This window comes from Arctopsyche grandis, chromosome 12 (assembly GCF_051622035.1).
Source record: "Arctopsyche grandis isolate Sample6627 chromosome 12, ASM5162203v2, whole genome shotgun sequence".
Taxonomy (NCBI): domain Eukaryota; kingdom Metazoa; phylum Arthropoda; class Insecta; order Trichoptera; family Hydropsychidae; genus Arctopsyche; species Arctopsyche grandis.
Genome location: NC_135366.1, coordinates 904,262 through 922,563, shown reverse-complemented (window position 1 = coordinate 922,563; position 18,302 = coordinate 904,262). Strand labels below are relative to the sequence as shown.

Here is an 18,302-nt window from a genome sequence, read left to right as displayed (position 1 = left end):
TCCACAGAAGACTTGAGAGACACCCATCGCTTCAATTCTGGATTCCAAACTTTTCCGATCTTTGTTAAATAACGACGCGCCGTTGTGCTGCCGATGCTGAAAATATCCGCTATATTTTCAGACGACAAATGTGGTTCGGTTTCTAACAATTCGCTCAAACGACGGAAATCGAATAATTTTAGTGTTTTTGTAGATGTTGTGATTGATAATTCGAAATTACCCGATCGAAATTTAATAAACCATTCTTTACACGTAAAATATGACACGGAATGTTTCCCATACAAGCAATTAACAAATTTAAACGCGAAGTAAGCAGTTCTATTATATTTAAATAAAAACAGTAAACAGCGACGAATGTTATAGTTTCTAGGCAAACACATTTTGGAGGACACACCAAGACATAAATGACACTCTCGATTAGTCGAAATTCTCACGAAATACTGAAAACTATAGCGTTCGGTAAGTAAATAAACACATTTACCGATGGATTTACAAACATTACAAATTGCAACAATACGAGATGAGAAAGTGAGCTTCAAAAATAATACATACATAAATCATATTATATAAATGTATTCTAAGTACATCCCACAAGCAGGGAATTAATTTCAGCTTTTTCTAAGGAGGGGGGGTGGGGGCGAAAGATGGGCAGTTTATGGTCATTTTTTAAAAAACTTTTTTTAGAAGAAGCTTCTGATTGACAAACTTAAACTTCACAATTTCTTCTGGTCCCAAAACTCCTAACTTTTAGTGAAGAGTAATTGATTTTATTAAGATTCATGACAGATTCAAGATTCATGACATGCATGTTTTTGGCGGTAAACAGACTATTTCGCACATTTTGAGTTCTCGTTAGTATGATAGTTCATGCGATTAACTCTCGATGGATGGCATTTTCGGTTGCCAAATGTTCCGTGATTGAGATTTTAGTGACGTGTGCGAGATCGCTTTGTGCGGAATAATCACTGAACCGTTTTTGGCCTGGTCAAATTGAGGGGGAGAAAAAAATCACCCCTCCCCAAATAATGACCCAGCACAAAACAGATTAGCTGAAGGCTGAAGCATATAAAGTAATACAAGACCCCGGATCATTTATCACTCAAAAATAGAAAATGGCAACTTAAAGATAAAGATCCATGATAATATTTTAAGATTTAAGCACAATAACAAAAAAAGTCTTAATTAAAAAGACATATTTTTCAAATTTCAGCAGATCTGGATGATGGATTAAAATTTTTTAAATGTTTATTAAATAATGACAAACATTTGTACTCAAGTCAATTGTTTATTTTTTTAATATAATAAATTATTAAGTATATTACATTTAAAAGTATAGTAAAAATGGAAGCATTTAACAAAAAAAAAAAGAATAATAACAATATAATAAAAATATATTAAAAGAAGTAATTTTTAAGTTAGCCTAATATGGCATTCATAGGATTTATTTTTTTCAATATGAAATCTTCAAGGCGTTGCTGCGACCTATAAATACAAAATTAATTATTGAATTAATTAGTATTAATATATAAATTGTTAATTTTACATTTAATATAAATTTACCACAAGCAAATGTCCATTTTTTGCTCGAGCTATGCTCGCAGGGTTTCCTGTTTTAACTTCAATCAAACCCACCTGTTTTCCATTGACTAGGCTATGGGTAATTCTAAAAATAAAAATAAAAAAAAAACATTTAGAATTAAAATTTTTCTAGTGTTCCCAATATAAATGAACAAAAGTATATTGCTTACGATCCAGTGTCGACGATAGACAAAGAACTAGTTTTCTTAGTGATGTCTAAGATTTTTATCACAGCTTCGATTAAATGCGGCACCGACAAAATCAAATCACCCTGTAAAATATTTATGAATACATTTCTACAGTATTAGTATTTATATTAAAGAATGTCAAATTACTTTGTCTTTTTTCAACGCTGGTGGAATTTTGACCATCAAAAGTCCGTCAGTCTCGTTCGTGACGACGTGTTCTAATACATCCAAAGGTAGTCTGTGCTTAAGCTTAAACTCTTTCTTTCCGTCTAAGAGGTACATGGCTTTGTTGGTGACCAGCAATACTCTATCTCTCGGCTTGTACTGTTTACGGTCGTACTTGATGACTTCAGTCGAGTATTGCAATGTTTCGTCTTTCGGCATAGAGCTGCCGGTGAATCCTTGAATGAGAGGCAGCTGTATCGATGACACTCTTTCGTTTTGGAACCAAGGTCCAAGGCTCTTTTGATAGCTCTTCTTTTTACCTGAATATAGTAAAAAAAATATTTATAATAAATACATATGTAAGAAATTGACTTATTTGTTATCATTAATCAATAGGCTTATTTTTCTTAGTTATTATATGGTTGGATTGAAGATCACGATGACATTGTAGGAATCTAGCACGACTTGTGCTATTACGAATCAAAACCAGTGATCTCATCATCGATCCTGTACAAACCTGCATAACTCAAGGGCAACGTCCCCTTCGACCATTCCAGAAGAAAGAGTTCATCGCTCGATCGTAAAACGAACGAAACCCAACAGTGATGTCATCAGGCAACCGTAACACATGTCTGAAAAGTCATTTACGCGTGGCACATGCCCGCATTCTCAAACGAACGACGTCCTGGCGCTGACCCCACAGCTATAAACCACACGTGTACCGAACACACGTGCCTCGAAAACAGGTCAACACGTGTCCCTAACACACGTATCATGTAAAAGAAGACAAAGCATCTGCACGCGGCACGCTTCAAGCCAGAACGTATATAAAGCGACGCACCAGCTCCCAACACCAGAGTGAACCTCTGGAGTTCAACCAGCTCACTTCTCCGAAGCTCAACCTCTTCGTATATACAATTACCATTGTAACAATTGAACAAAAATAAACGATCCTCTTACAAACTACACAACATGTGTTGGGCCGGGATACTGTCAACATACCTTCCCTGCCTTACAACATCAAATCAAAAAAGTAAATATTGGGAGTAAAAGTAGTCATATAGATATATTAGCCGATCGGTACTATCCGACCAAATAATACTTTCAAATAATAATAAATAATACGACCAAATAATAATAATATTACGTATATATTTCCTTTACCTTTGAATAGTGATTCGGCCATGACTTTCATTTCAAGTTGTTTCTTCTTCTTCGGATCTAAAGCTAGACGGTATTTGCGTGCTATATGATTGCAATGCATCCGATGCAAATGCTCGGAAGCCTCTTTACAAGCAAACGGACATGGCGGCCAAGATTTGTCAAGGACATGCTTAGGCAAGCTCGTAGCCAACTTTTTGAGCCAGTGGGATTTTGCAATTTCGATGAAGTTCTTGTTGTCTTCGTTTGGTGGACCATTGCGAGTGATGAAGCCTTTGATGAATCTCCTTATCGTTTCGGCGGCCTTTTTTCTCCTTTCTCGCTCGCGTTGAGCTAAAAAGCGTCTCACCCACTTTTGGATCACGATTGCTGATCGACGCATGATCAAAAATCGTCGTCGCTGCATCAATCCTTTCCAATGTGATTGAATGATAGCAGCAAGGTCGTTCTTCTTCGCTTGGAAAGCATCTTCGGTATTGAATAGGGTTTTAGGGAAACGAATGAATAATTTAGTACTGAAAAAAAGCAATGTTTAAATCTTTTAACTGCTCTTATTGACTGAAATCCAATGGATTTAAAGGGAAAAGCACATACTTTCCCATTCTATATTCATCTTCTCCATATTTGAGTGCCTTTATAAGTTCATTTACACCGTCTTTAGGCGATCCTCTGTAATTTGGCCACGTAGCCTTCGACAAACACTTGTATCGTTGCAGAAATAGTTCATAAGGTCTTCTGTACGCAAATCCAGCTCGTCTTACCCTCAAATTTTCCATTAAGCCCAAATATTTAACCTGATGTGTTACAACCTTATCGTCGAATTGACCTAAAATTAGCAATGTATTAAAATTCATGTAATCATTACGCTAAGGCTGTGTGCTAAATATATATTTCTAAATTACCTCCAACTTGTAAATTATTCGGTTTGATACATCTGACATAGGAAGGCTCTTTTCCCATCAAAATTTTCACTAAGTCGTTGAGCGAGTTCTTGAATTGAGTAACCGCAGTGTCAGGTCGCTTTTTATTCTGCCATTCCGTGTTCGAGAAGCATTTTGCTACAATGGAATTAGTGCTTTGAGACATCACCTCTCTCAAGTCTCTGAATAACAAGTCGTTGTTCTTCTCCAAGAAGCCCGTCACGTTGTAGGTCACGTCTCCGGCATAATGAACCAAGCAAAATTCCTATAAAATACGTTCAAATTTATTTATTTAAAAGAAGCTTTATGTTAAAATGTGTATAAAGAACAATGCATACATCTCTTCCCATGCTTTTTTGAGTTTTAAGATCGGCCTTCATGTGACCGATGAAATGATCGTGCGAAGCTAGATGTTTGTTCATTTTGGCAAGAAAACTTAAGTCAGTCGGAACTCCCGGACGCAAACATTCTTCATCCATGAAGGCTATGATTCCTGATATGACAATAATAATAATACAATAACATTTAATAAAAGCGTTAAAAGAATTGAAATTAATAAAAATTTATGTTTGTATACATTTTTTTGTCAAACAATTTGACAAAAAAAGTTTTTATTACATTTTACCTTTATGTTTTTCTTCTATTAAATCGCAAATAATCTGATTGTTGAAAAACTTAATTGGTTCCCAAACTATTCCTTCTCTCAAGTATTCCTCCTGCTCCGACTTGAGTGTCAGATGAATGAAAAGTTGTTGAAGCTTTTCGTTGCAAAAGTTAATGCAAAATTGTTCAAAACTAAAAACAATAATCATAAAATACACCATGTACAACATCTAAATCAAAAAATATTAATTAAAAATACAAACCTATTCTTCTTGAAGACTTCAAAACCGTAAATATCTAAAATTCCAATCACAGGATTGATATTTCTCTCAGTAGGTTGTAGAGAAGAGTTCAGCTTAGACACCAACCACGTGAATAAACGGTCGTAAATGGCTTTAGCGAGAGCGTTCCGGGCAAACTGAGCCAACTCCCCGCTTAGCGGGCTGGTGACAACATCTCCACGAGCATCGATAGTCCGATGCGTCAACGCATCCCGCAGTTGATTAAGATTACATCCCAACAGCTGTAAGATTGCAATGAAAATTATCATTATATACAAATATTAACAGATAAATAAGTATAAAGAAAAGTAGAAAAATAAGATTTTTAAAACAATAAAAAATCACAATCAATAGAAAAAACATCTGACTATTGATTCCAATACTCACTTTGAGCACAACAATACTAGATTTTGAGTTAAAGACCACAAAAGCCAAAAAAGTTGAATTTTTCGTGTTTTGGTGTTATCATAGCCCGCTATTTCGCTATCAAAGTTTATTTCATTCACTAATTTATATTCTATTGTTAATATGCTTAAATTTGATGATCGGTCTTGACCGCTGGTCAATTTTAAATAATTTTTGACAATTTACATACGTTGCTACGGCACTCTATTCATTCATGAAAATATAGTGTTTTTACCCCCAATCCCACATCTAGGACATTGTTCTTTCGATGACCAACCAATATTCAGCATCATTGAAGAAATACATCTGGCAGTCGCAAAGATAATAGAACATAAAAGACCTAGCTCTATGCGGACCGAAGCTATACCTGCTATCCCGTTATTTCCCCGAATTATGTATATTCAGGTGTGTTTGAAGTTGTAATTTGCAACAGCAATCCACAAGTATTTTTTAAGGAATATAATTTTTTCGACTCTCGTTTCATTCGGCCGCCTTTATATTTCGACCGCCTGTGTGCGTTGCACATATTTGTACATATGGTAGGCTTGGGCCTGTCTACGGCTTACAAAACATTTATATTGACTGTTGTAAGTGCAATGCTCCGTATCTCGGTTAAGAGTGTCAAATCATTCCTACTTCCGCCTGCCAGGGAAAATTTCTGACAGAGTTCTCTATAATATTCGATTAAGAAATCATCTGCTGACATGACGCCCGCCAGCTCTGACCGAAGACCATATTGCACCACATGACCCGACACAAACTGCAGAGAGGAAGCTACAACCTGATAATCGGTAGCTCTTTAGGGCAGAGCATCGTAACCTGTGCACCGCGGTAATATGTGTTCTCCGAACAGCACTTCGGCCTAATGCGTGCGAGTGAGATCGCGTGTGAGGGAGAAAACCGATGTTTTGTCCCTATGCATATACGAAATAACTAGCGACTGCCGATGAAGTACATATGTATGCACGTAGTTGACAAACTCGACGAGTCATAAACAATGTGTGCCGCGAATATCCAAAGGTTACGATGCTCTGCTTTAGGGAATGGAACGAATGAGACGACTGGCTTGTTAATGCACGTGTGTTTATCAGTAGCGGCTCGTGAAAATTCATAGTGGTGGGGCTGCAGAGATAAATCAGGCTGTAGTAGCTCGTTAACCAAACTGGCGATCGAATGAAAACAAAGATAGCATGCATATGTACTATACTGGGAGGTCTGCAGTCCGCAGCCTATGTAAACGACAAAAATAGCATGCATTTGTACTGTACTGGGGGGACTGCAGCCCATATGGACGAGCCGCCACTGGTGTTTATTCTGGCAACCGAAGAGGAAGTGATGGTAGCAACTCTGAACGCGGCCGAGTTGGTCCCAACTCGCAGGATGGTAACCGAAACTCGACCATGTCGTAGAGCCGCTACAGCTATTAAAAGGTCAGTCTACCTCCATTTATATGTATTACAATATTATTATTATTAAAATGGATCAAAATAGAAGCTGATTTTTGATGCCTAAGCAATGATCCACACAGTGTTTAAGCGTTAATTTATTTACCTTGGCAATATTTTCAGTATTAGCGTCATGGTTCAAAACTTCAGCGTTGCCATTTTCGTTGATCACAAACTTGATGTTGCCGATGTGAAGAATACTGGCGATTATATCAAATATTTCATCTTGATCTTTCTTGCCGATCTCAATCGTGTCCATGGCTTTTAAGACTGCTTTGAATTGAGTTCCATCTTTGGACTTTAATGTGTCATTCTTTCCCTGAAAATTCACAATTACAAACCTTTAATTCATTGAAATTAATATTATTTAAACTAAAAAACATCACATCGCCCACAGAAACGGATAGGTATGTTTTCTGAAATATTAAAATAAATACACTGATGCAATATCATAACCTTTCGACATATTTTAAATAAAAATAATCATAGTGAGGTACTCTTTGATATAATCAGACATCGAATACATGTTCTAAATTTATTTTTAAAGACTAGATATTATATAAATATATACTTACACAGTCTTTAGTATAATTGTACATTTCCGGATTGTTTTCAAGCTTCAAACGGTTTAAAGTGTTGGCATCACCACCAGCTAGCAGTTGATAGAATATGTGGAAGTTTCTCTCTCCCTGGACCTGACTGACAACCCTGGATTTCTCCAGGAGATAATTGATAATATTCCCTCCAACTGGACCTCCCTCGTAGTTGAATTGGATGTCCATATATTTTCCGAAACGACTGGAGTTTTCATTCTTGTTGGTCTTGGCGTTTCCGAAAGATTCCAATACTGGATTGCTCTGCAACAGTTTCTCTTTGACCACGTGCACGTTTCTTAAATGTTCTGTTCTGGCTGCGATGTATTCGATGATCTTCTTCGATGATTCGGTCTTACCAGAACCTGACTCACCTGTGAAGTCAAAATTTTATAAAATAACATGCATCATATATGTATGTACCTTCTGAAGTTTTACTTTGTTACAATATTAACAATTACCTGAAATCAATATACATTGCTCTCTATGTTCATCTTTCAATGAAAGGTAAGCATTATCAGCAATGGCATATCTAAAAATAAAAAAAAAACTAATAAAAACCTTGTAAATAAGAGGCTAGTAAAAATAAATATTTTCGAAATTGCTCATTAATAAAATCTGGGAATTTTATAGAAAATTTTGAATCCAAAGCTCAATATTCCGTCAACGATATAAATTTATGGTTGAAATGTTTCCATATTATTACATATGTTTGATTAATTTTTATATACACATACATATGTATACATATTAGAACGACATATCGATGGCTAGGTGCACAGATATTGTATGTCCATTTTTGAATTTGTATCGATTTTTTTAGTTTTTAGAAGGCTCTCTTTTGAATTTGTATCGAATTCCATGAAAGGAAAAATCTGAATTATTCCAGCATCTACAAACTTAAAATTCGATAAAATTCAACAATGGACATACAATATCTGTGCACCAAGTCATCGATATGTACATATGTATGTTTTTATCATATGTATGTTGTACATATGTATGTTTAATAATATCTGAAAAAAATCGTATAAATCTCATATTTAATTATTGTTTAAAATAAATCATTCGATCGTGTAAAAAAATCATAATAAAATAATATCAAATATAGAAAATTTTAACTGGTCTAAGATTAAAAGATTATTTGGCTTTCGAATATGTAAAAATATAGTATTTTTATGTACATACATAATACGTTATTATCAAATATTTAATTATAATTTAATAAATATAAAACGGAAATAAAATACAGTTCGCTTTCGCAACATTTAATCGAATTGTGCAATAAGTGCATTAAAGTACAGTTCGAGTCCCGTTTGTTGGACCGATCAGACGTTATCGCGATTTATTAAAATTTGCGGATTTGTTTACAATCGGTTCGCGTAAATAAAATCATTATTTTTTATCACAATGAGTGTGCACAGTTTAAATAAAAAAAAAAAAAATGTAAATTAAAATATTTAAATGAGCTTGTGTGTTCAATTGCAAATTAAGATGCCGGAATTAATTTGTCGAATCTTGGATCTACTGGCGATTTCCGGTATATACATTTTATTATAATTGCTATGTTGCGAAATAATTTATTGTCACAATCATTAAAAGTCAATCGGATATGTCAGTACATATACATATGTACATACATATCGTCGTTTTACGTAGTTGAATTTATAATTGATTTAATTAAAAGCTTAAATTCAAAGTAAAGATGAATTAAAGTATTTAGAACTATGAAATTGATCACAATTAACAATATCATTTGTAAATTCGTATTTTTTTTTCAAACGTATTGACCTCTTTATTTTTACTTTGCCTTTTTAAGTTTTATTATGAAATATTATATGTATTGATGAATGATCTATTTTTCAAAAATGAACTCGGATGGATGACGGAATATCATTTAGGCTCAGAAATCAAAGATAATTTCGGCTTCTATAATATAATAATAAAAATCTTAAAATAATAAAATAAATGAAATGTTTACATATGTGGGGGAGCTTCAAAGAAATGGCTTCTTGAATATTCTTTGACTTCCGCTGGTCCATATATTGGTAGGTTTTTGTAAGGATTTACAGCAACTAATACTTGTCCAATGTATGTCTATAATTACATTAAAAAATTACATTGATGTATATACATACATATGTATTCATAATTTATCTCAAAACAATTTTTTCTATTTTTATTTTAACATTTTAGCCCCACCCCAGTCGTTTTACTTTGCTTCCTCCATAAAATTGGCAAGATAATTAGTAATTGCAATAATATTCATAATACGTAATAAAGTAATTTAGTTTCGTAAGGATACGTGTAGACCTTGAAATGCTCAAAATTTGCGACTTTTTATTGTACAATATATTATATACGTAATAAAGTTCAATTAATGGTAAATTTACTTGAATTTTTAAAGGAAATGCATTAAAACTGCAAATGGTGTGATTCAGCATATCGTTTTTCGATTATTACATTGTTATTAAAAGCTGATATAAAAAATATTTAAATTTTCTTTATCTAATGGTGTAAAATCATACTTACGTATATTAAATTTTCTTTATATCGCCTCTTCAAATTGTCAACGAAAGCTTCTTCACTTTCGAAGTTTTCTAATAGGACGAAATCTTGCACGCCAACCACGTCACGATTGTGCAAGTTTTTCTCCATGGTGGGTTTTGGAACTCTGCAATAAAAATAAAAATAATTATTAATAAATATGTAATTGATTCGTTTCACATTAAAGTAATGTTGTAAGTGGTAGTGAATTCTCAATTAAAAACTATCAATTTAAATTAAAAATAAATATATTTAATTATAATAATTAGTTTTGGGTACTTAACGGTAGGTGCGATCTTCCGTCACCCATCCGAATAATATTAAAATATCAATTATTATTCATAAATATAACGTTATTACATAAACATTATGCAACTACGTATTTAAATTATCATAAATGTAACCAAATATTCTTAAAGTTTGATTAAAATTTATTTTCACATTTCAAAAATTTTATATATAATAACAACATTTTTATACTTCTATTATTATTTATCTGGTTATAAGCGTTTGGAAATTTTACTTTTTTCTTTTTTTATACGTTACATTGGAAGTGTATCTTCCAGTTGTAATATGTTTTGACTAGTTGTAATATATTGCATCTAACCTGGTACCAACTACCGTTATACTTGAAGTGTATTTTCAGTTGTAATATATTTAAGTAAGTGTATGTAAGTTAATTGGCGAATTACATTCCAACCGGAAAAAAATATATATTTCAACTGAAAATACAGTTCAACTGTAAGTTGATACCACATTAGATGGAGAGATTAGGTTTTTGTGAAAACGTCACTCTACTAGTAAATTTAATTGGAAAGTCACATTTTTGTTTTGAACTCATTACTCATTACTTTAATTCGTAATATCTAGCAAATATGAATGCATTATTGAATTCTAAGGCCTTCGTAAAAACATCAGAGCTTTCAAAACTCACCTGTTATATTCCAACTGGCGCACATTGTTGAAAGTCTATTTGCGCTTGAGATATAATTTACTAGTTGAATTGTATTCGAATATTAATGACCTAAACTGCCAGTTGGAATATATTACAACTGAAAATACACTTTGACTGTAACATATACACCCTCTATATACTATATATACCTACATATATATTTCACTACTGAAAATATATTTTCACTAATTCAAGCAGTGAAAATGTATCAAACAATGAATTTACAACGTTTAAAACTCTATAAATTTTACCCTAACAACCCAATCTTAAATGAATATAGCCAACCCTTACCTAACCTAACCTATCTTAACCCTTAAATAATACCAACCCTAACAATCTAATCTAAAATGAATAAAACCAACCCTGAAAATGTAACTGGTTATGATTTCACTGAAACGTCAGTGAAAATATATTTTCACTTGAAATATAATTTCACTGTGACATATACATATGTACATGTTTAATTTTTTAAAGTAGACCTTTTTGATAATTTTACGTGTATGTATCCACTATACATATGTACATATATCATCACTCGCACTTAATGCACTCTCTTAACCTCAACTAATACAGCAAATCGCACCACCTTTATTATTAGAAAAATTTCACACCTTTAATTTAGTATTAGAAATATTTTGTAAACGAAACTTTTCTTCAAAAATTTGACCGTTACTTAAACACTCCCTGAATTAAAAAAAAAATCAAAAGTTCCATCAAAGCCTTGCCCTTGTCCCAGTTATAGGCACAATGGGCAAGGGCGCAAAAGCTTTCAAGTCGATTATTTTATTTATACAAGTGATTGTAAAACGTACCTTTACTAATCGCGCTAAACGAAGCGTTACATCACCATCGCGAAAGTTCCATTTAGTCAATGCGGAAAGAAGTCATTGTTCTCAATGAAACGGCCAGTTCGTGTCGACCACGATTTCCAGATTAATATTCATTACGTTTAACCCTAGATCGACCTGATTATCTCAGGAGCGAAAACGAGACATCACATTCAAAGCTAGAAACCTGGTGCACGCATTCGTGCACTTGATATAAAGGGAACTTGATATAAAGTCGCATTCTTGCGACCGTTATAATTGGTTTTCGAGGATTATCTCCAGACTAAGTGCAAGTTGGCTAAACAATGGATGGACTTAGCGGTCAGTGACGGCACCTAGCCACTTCCCACTAGAATTCTTAAAACTGACAACGTGAAAGCGTGGGACTTCATATCCGGGTACGTGACTAAACAATGGGGAAGTAACCGGACGTCGAAGATGCAGGGAGTGACCTGTCTTTTATAAACGGGTATTTAGGCGATATCAAGACTTTCTGGACGGAGCATGGGATGTGCGTGGATCTCCTTAATCACCAATAAATGCTGTGAAGCGACTTTGGCCTTTTACTTGGATCCTCCACCCACCCCTACGCAACAGTATCAAGGGTTGGCATTAAACACATAATAAAATAATCAAATCGGTTCCTACAAACGCGTGACGATTAAGTGGTTAATACGATTTTTTTAAATTTGTTTAATTTTTTTTGCCATACCTGCATTCTCAGTATTTTTTGATCACACGTTTTGTGTAAGTACTGAAGTGAAAAAATTTAATTTGACGCTGTTTTTATGACTTATTCTTGTGCTAATGCTATTAATGTATTCCGCGTGAAGTCGTTTGTGTTATATATCTTGCGAACATTAAACTGTGGGACGTCGACCTTTCGAATTCTCCAGCGACAGAAAGACTCAACCAACTCAAGCACGGTAAGGGTATGTTAAAAGTTGAGAATAAAGCCACTCAAGTTGCCATGCAAGTCACTTCACTGATCTGATGTGTGTAATAAGACATGCACTTATAACTCGACAATGTAAGTTTTTTAATGCGATATTATCTTCATCTTAAACTTTCAAAACTACTTTCAGTGGCGGCTCGTGAGAATTCATAGGGGGGGGGGGGCAGAGATTAATCGGACTGTAGTAGCTCGTTGACCATACCGGTGATCAAATGCAGACAAAAATAGCATGCATATGTACTATATTGGGAGGTCTGCAGCCCTTATGGACGGCAAAAATAGCATGCATTTCTACTATACTGGGAGGGCTGTAGCCCCGCAGCCCATATAGACGAGCTTCCACTGACTACTTTACTGTGCTTGAATAGCAGCCTGTGTGGATTTATGTACGCATCTTACGTGAAATCTGGAAACACACCTTTACAATCAACTTTAAGTCAAAAAACAATTGCTACTTGCAACTTATATGAGCCCCTATATTTGAAAATGTCGAAAGTTCAATTTTCAGTTACAAAAACATCATTTCTGTTTGACTTAATTAAAAAATTGTTATAATTTCTTATAATTCCATATGTTCAGAATCTCTAAAGCAGAATCAACGTACATATAATGGGCCACCAGTATTTGACTAGTACATAGAGTTTGGATGTACACCAGTACATATCCAAACATATTGAAGCGTAGACGTGTAGAGGGGTTGAAAAATACAGTAGAGGTGGTTTATTGTTCTTGATCCGTCGACGAGCCAGCTCCGCATGAAGCACGGAAGAAAACCGCCGCTTATTTATACACAGCGTGTACTCTAAGCACAGAGAGGTCATTGGTCGATGGGTCGCGAGGCCTTATTGGCTGTTGTATACAACTTTTTCATTCGTCGAAGCCTTTTTGGCGCGAACGCGCAATCAGGCAATTAGTGATGGTAAAACAGCGGTCCACGAGCACCAATTACCCAATCTCTACGTTACATTATTGTAGCGTGAACGTGTAGATCGGAGTGAAATACGCAGTGGTAAAGGTAATTTATTGTACTTGATACGTCGGCCTACCAACTCTGAATGAAGCACGAACCAAAACCAACTCATCGGGTACTCTCTGCGCGAGAGATCATTGGTTGATGGGTCGCGAGACCTCATTGGTTGTTGTAAGATGGTCGTTTATACGCCGAGCTGAAACTGAATACATTTTTCGATTCCAGCTGGGATTTAAGCACAAGACCTTTCTACTGGTAACCAAATCTTATGCAGTGAGCTACACTCTTTTAACTTGGCATACAATCTAATTGCACCGAGTCCTTTAGATAAATATTAGATGAATGCCGCTTTTATTCATAACCGCCAATCTAGCGCATCTTCCTCTTGTTCCCCCCACGCCGCGCACAAGAGGAGATCGCAGTAAGTACGTAAGTGACCGATTTCACGGACGCACGTAAGGACGTGAATGGCGACCATTACATAATTGCGGTTGTATTTAGATAACGATGTGACGTTTTGTGTAAGAGGAGAGCCATATTATGCCACTCGTTAATTTGTCCGAGTAGGGTCACCACACGTCTATAAAAGCTCGCCATAATTCACCTCACGCACGGTCAATGTCAATCCTTGGGGTATTTCATTTTCGAACACGACTTTCAGTCGTGCCGTATATGGAAACAATGAACGACCGGATTCACCTCGTATTATATATATATGTATACGTATATATCCCACCCACATAAATATACTGCAATGTTTAAAAGCAAAACTAGTTTCTTCATCTTCGAACAAAAGGTATAAACGTCTACGACTCGGTGTCTAATTTCAGCTGCAGTTGGCTCTTTCCACTCTCGGTGAGCTAGTTTTTTAAGTGCATAGCGTCATCCAGGTTATACTTTCAAAAATTTAAATTTGAAATTAAGGTTGCAATGTATGGATTTCGAAAGAGACGGATTGGTCAAAGACATTTGTGATAGGTCAAATAATATTATTTTTTTAGATTCAAATAAATTTAATTAAAAAAACAAATGAAGATTTTTTTCATGGTTTTCATTTAATTTCCATTAACCGAGCGAAGCCGGGTAGCACCAGTAGTAATATATAAATTTTATTTTTTATTCTTAACCAATCATATTATTTAAAGTTTGAATCATAACTGAAACAACCGTCTGATCGCATTTATTACGATTTGGTTGGTCTGTGTTGCCAGTGAATTTATCAATTTGAAATTGCCACATTTAATACTGAAAATCAGAGAAATGTTATAATAATAGAAGTGGCTTTAGACGTTATATTATTGTCAAATGACGATTGTCCACAGACATTCCTAAATAATTTTAACATCAGTCGTATTTGATGCTTGATGGTCGACTTACAATGTCCGATAAAAACTTCTCTAGGCAAGGGTAATGGGCAAGTGCATCGTTAAAAATTGCACAATGCATTCAAAAACACACAATAAACAACATGGGATACATTTTTATAAGTAAATTAATGATTTAAGTAACATATTATTCAATTAATATCGCATATGAAAGTTTTATGAAAGGCGACAGCTAGCATACGCACACGCGTACAATATTGCGTAGTTATGGAAACGGTACGCGTGTATTGAAACAAGAAATGTATTCCAAAGGGTGCTTCTATTATTATAACAGTTCCCTACTGAGAATAAACAAATTCCAGACTACAATTCGCCATTTGCATCGATTTTTCACGTAATAATATGCCTGTATATGTACTTAATTTGCGACAAAATAGTTTCCAGTAATTACAGATGGCGAAATTTTGACGATTTACCGGTAAACCGGTATTAATATCCCTACCATATAGAATTTATCCAAGAATACTACTGTTTACGTGCAGTTTCCGGCCTGTGCTGTGCCAATATGAATAGACCTCTAGGTAGTTATTTTGCTTAATACATGCAATCGGCGATGGGTGAGTTTAATTAATGAATCAGGCAAAATTTTACGAAATTAGTGAATTCTGCAGAGTTCATGAATTATGCATGGTGTACGTACATTCATATATATATATACAGTGGCGGCTCGTGGATAAGATATCTGGGGGTGCTGCGGTTGATTAAAAATAAAAAAAATGTTTATTTGGATTATATTTTACTATTAACAACAAAATTATCAAAACTAAACATTATATGTATTTTATTTCATTAAAAAATTGATTCTTTTAACTTTTTTCCTTGAAAAAATATCACCTATAATAAAATATCACCTATAAAAATATCGCCTATCACCTTTTCGTTAAATTTTTCACTGTTCATAATCATTTTTTTTTTCAATTGACAGCATAGACAAAGTCGTCAATCTTTCTTGAACCATTGTGTTTCTTATATATGTATGTATATATTTATTCTATTTATTGATGATAAACACCGTTCTGGCTCAGAGGTAGTTTTTAACTTTTTAAGTTTTCTTTAATTGAAAATGCATCGATATTACTAGATTGCTGCTTCTCTTGATTTTGATACCATTTTAAATACTTAAAGTGACGTGTAGAAGGAAGTGAAGAAACGTAGAAAGTGTAAGAGGTGTAGAAGAAAAGACAAAAGGTGCAGAAGAAATGAAAAGTCAGGAGCGTGTCGAGCGCGCGGCGCGCACACGAACGCAAAAAGAAATGTGTACTGTTGGGAGTGCAGTACGGACCAAGCTTCTAGCTGCCCCCGCGCCCCTCCTTCGCCCACTCGGCATATTCCATCGAAAACCGTACTGCACAAAATCATAAATGATGCCTCACTTTCTGATATAAGTACCGCAATGTATGATCATTATTGGATGTATCGGTGTGCGGGCGAGCTTAATACACGCTTAAATAATATTGATATTTTCATATAATATACATACATTTATGTATATAATAATATTAAATTTTTCTCAATTTCCTTAGGGGTGCTGCAGTACCGCAGTGCGTATGGACGAGCCGCCACTGTATATATACCACTATTTAATTATTCAAATATAATCCTTAGCAACGTGTGACACATTATGATACATCTGACTTTAGTTTGTTTATTTACCGATACCATCTTAATGTATTGACCTGACCAGGACTCGTGATCGATCGAGGGGTTGGGGTGGGTGTTAGGAGGGGGTGGGGTCCTTGAAATTTGCACCACTCAAGCGTAATGAGATTTTTATATCATACATCACTTATTCGCGTATATTATAGATATGTGTGAGCTCACATATCGTTCGAGAAAAATCGATTGTGACCTAAAAATAGGACAGTGGGCGAGAACATGTCTCGATGCGCAATTTGTGTCTAAATTTCCGAATGTCGATAATGCCCATTATCTACTGTACATAATCAATTGTTTTGTAGAAGATGGAACGAGGTAGCGTACGCGACACGCCATTCGTGTGAAAATTTGAACGGGGATTACATGGAAGCATTGTAGAAAAGTGAACCGTTGACCTATTTTAGCACAAACGTTTTTGCATTAAGATTTTTGGGTCTTTTCAGTGAGAATCCTACTGATTGAAACCATATCTGCTGTTGGTTCTTGAAGTTTCTTTATTCTTGTCACTTGTGACCTTCTTTGCGTCCTTTTACAATCTCTTAAATACCATTCGAACACCAAATGTTATCGTCTAGTCTTCTAACCACAATGCAATTTCAATATCTGCACTCAATCCAATAAGTCAGCTACTTATGAATATATGTACATATATATTTCCCTTCCTGGCTTATCTCGTTATTTTTAATTAAACCCAATGCGCCTTCCTGGCTAATTACACTGTTCGACAAATGACGACTTTTTTTTGGTCCAGAGACGAGATATGACTTTTCTTATAGATCAATGCCCAGTAAACACGAATCTGGTAAAAAATGTTGATTGGCTCGAGATTCGGACATATACATATCTGTTTGTTAAATCGCGCGATTTTTCTATATCTTGGTGGGGTTTGGTGCAAACGATCGAAAAGCGCCAGACAGATTGAACCACAGATTAACTGGATGGCTGCTTTAAACGCAGTTCTCGACTTCACGAATGAAAAATTGCACATCAGATGACGAGTAATCTTTCGATGTGCACAGATGCAATTATTAAAATTGAGTTGGATCTTTCTGGCGAGTTTTTAATAAGGAAAAATTCGGAACTAAAGTATCAGAAGCACAGAACGTATACAGGGTAGGTATGTCGGGACTTCGGGTAGATTTCGCTTAGTTTAAGTGCGAGCAGTGCGCACGCATAAGGTACACGTACAGTTAATCTGTGGTTCAGTCTGTCTGGCGCTTGTCGATCGTTTGCACCGCATCGATCTTGGTGTTGTTCGGTCGATGTCTCAAAATCTGTCAATCTGTTCAATATCAATATTGGAATCTATAGTCGGGTATTTTATCTTTCATTTGTAGTACTTTTCAGCTTCCAAATCTCTCTAAGTAGTCGTCCAGTTCAAATCAAAAGTCAAAAGTACGTATTTTCCCTTGAGATTTTTATTATTACTATAGCAATCTCTTCACTTTCTCCACTATACCCACTTCCCTTTTCATACTTCATAGCCACATATTCCGACGCCTATTTCTCCTCGTTACGCTGAGAATCCAGCTTTCCATTCTTTTTTTAGTGCATTGGACTTTACAAAGGAATATACCAGTGGCATACCACGGAAATATCCCTGTTGTTATCTCGCAGCCTCACGTGTGTGTGAGCACGAAACTAGGGAACTATGTAGGTGACGTCATA

General features: G+C 35.0%; 1 protein-coding gene and 1 long non-coding RNA gene across 6 annotated transcripts in view; one reads left to right on the top strand and one right to left on the bottom strand.

Annotated features, from left to right (window-relative positions):
• Positions 1–1,268: 1,268 nt before the first annotated feature.
• Myo61F (unconventional myosin 61F) overlaps positions 1,269–18,302 on the bottom strand; it is a 37,258-nt gene continuing 20,224 nt past the window's right edge. For all 5 annotated transcript variants that reach the window (XM_077443528.1, XM_077443531.1, XM_077443529.1 and 2 more), the window contains 15 exons: positions 9,872–10,013; positions 9,321–9,436; positions 7,801–7,871; positions 7,322–7,713; positions 6,853–7,065; positions 4,879–5,138; positions 4,638–4,807; positions 4,351–4,505; positions 3,995–4,277; positions 3,687–3,918; positions 3,096–3,607; positions 1,914–2,251; positions 1,749–1,849; positions 1,561–1,663; positions 1,269–1,482 (listed from right to left, as the gene is read on the bottom strand). In XM_077443528.1, the coding sequence (XP_077299654.1) occupies positions 1,465–1,482; positions 1,561–1,663; positions 1,749–1,849; positions 1,914–2,251; positions 3,096–3,607; positions 3,687–3,918; positions 3,995–4,277; positions 4,351–4,505; positions 4,638–4,807; positions 4,879–5,138; positions 6,853–7,065; positions 7,322–7,713; positions 7,801–7,871; positions 9,321–9,436; positions 9,872–10,013 (3,106 nt within the window). In that variant the 3' untranslated portion in view covers positions 1,269–1,464. The remainder of the gene's footprint in view (positions 1,483–1,560; positions 1,664–1,748; positions 1,850–1,913; positions 2,252–3,095; positions 3,608–3,686; positions 3,919–3,994; positions 4,278–4,350; positions 4,506–4,637; positions 4,808–4,878; positions 5,139–6,852; positions 7,066–7,321; positions 7,714–7,800; positions 7,872–9,320; positions 9,437–9,871; positions 10,014–18,302) is intronic.
• Positions 10,424–14,371, top strand: LOC143920605 (uncharacterized). The gene is made up of 3 exons (XR_013261360.1): positions 10,424–10,703; positions 10,757–10,957; positions 11,244–14,371. It is a non-coding gene; the product is annotated as an uncharacterized LOC143920605 (long non-coding RNA).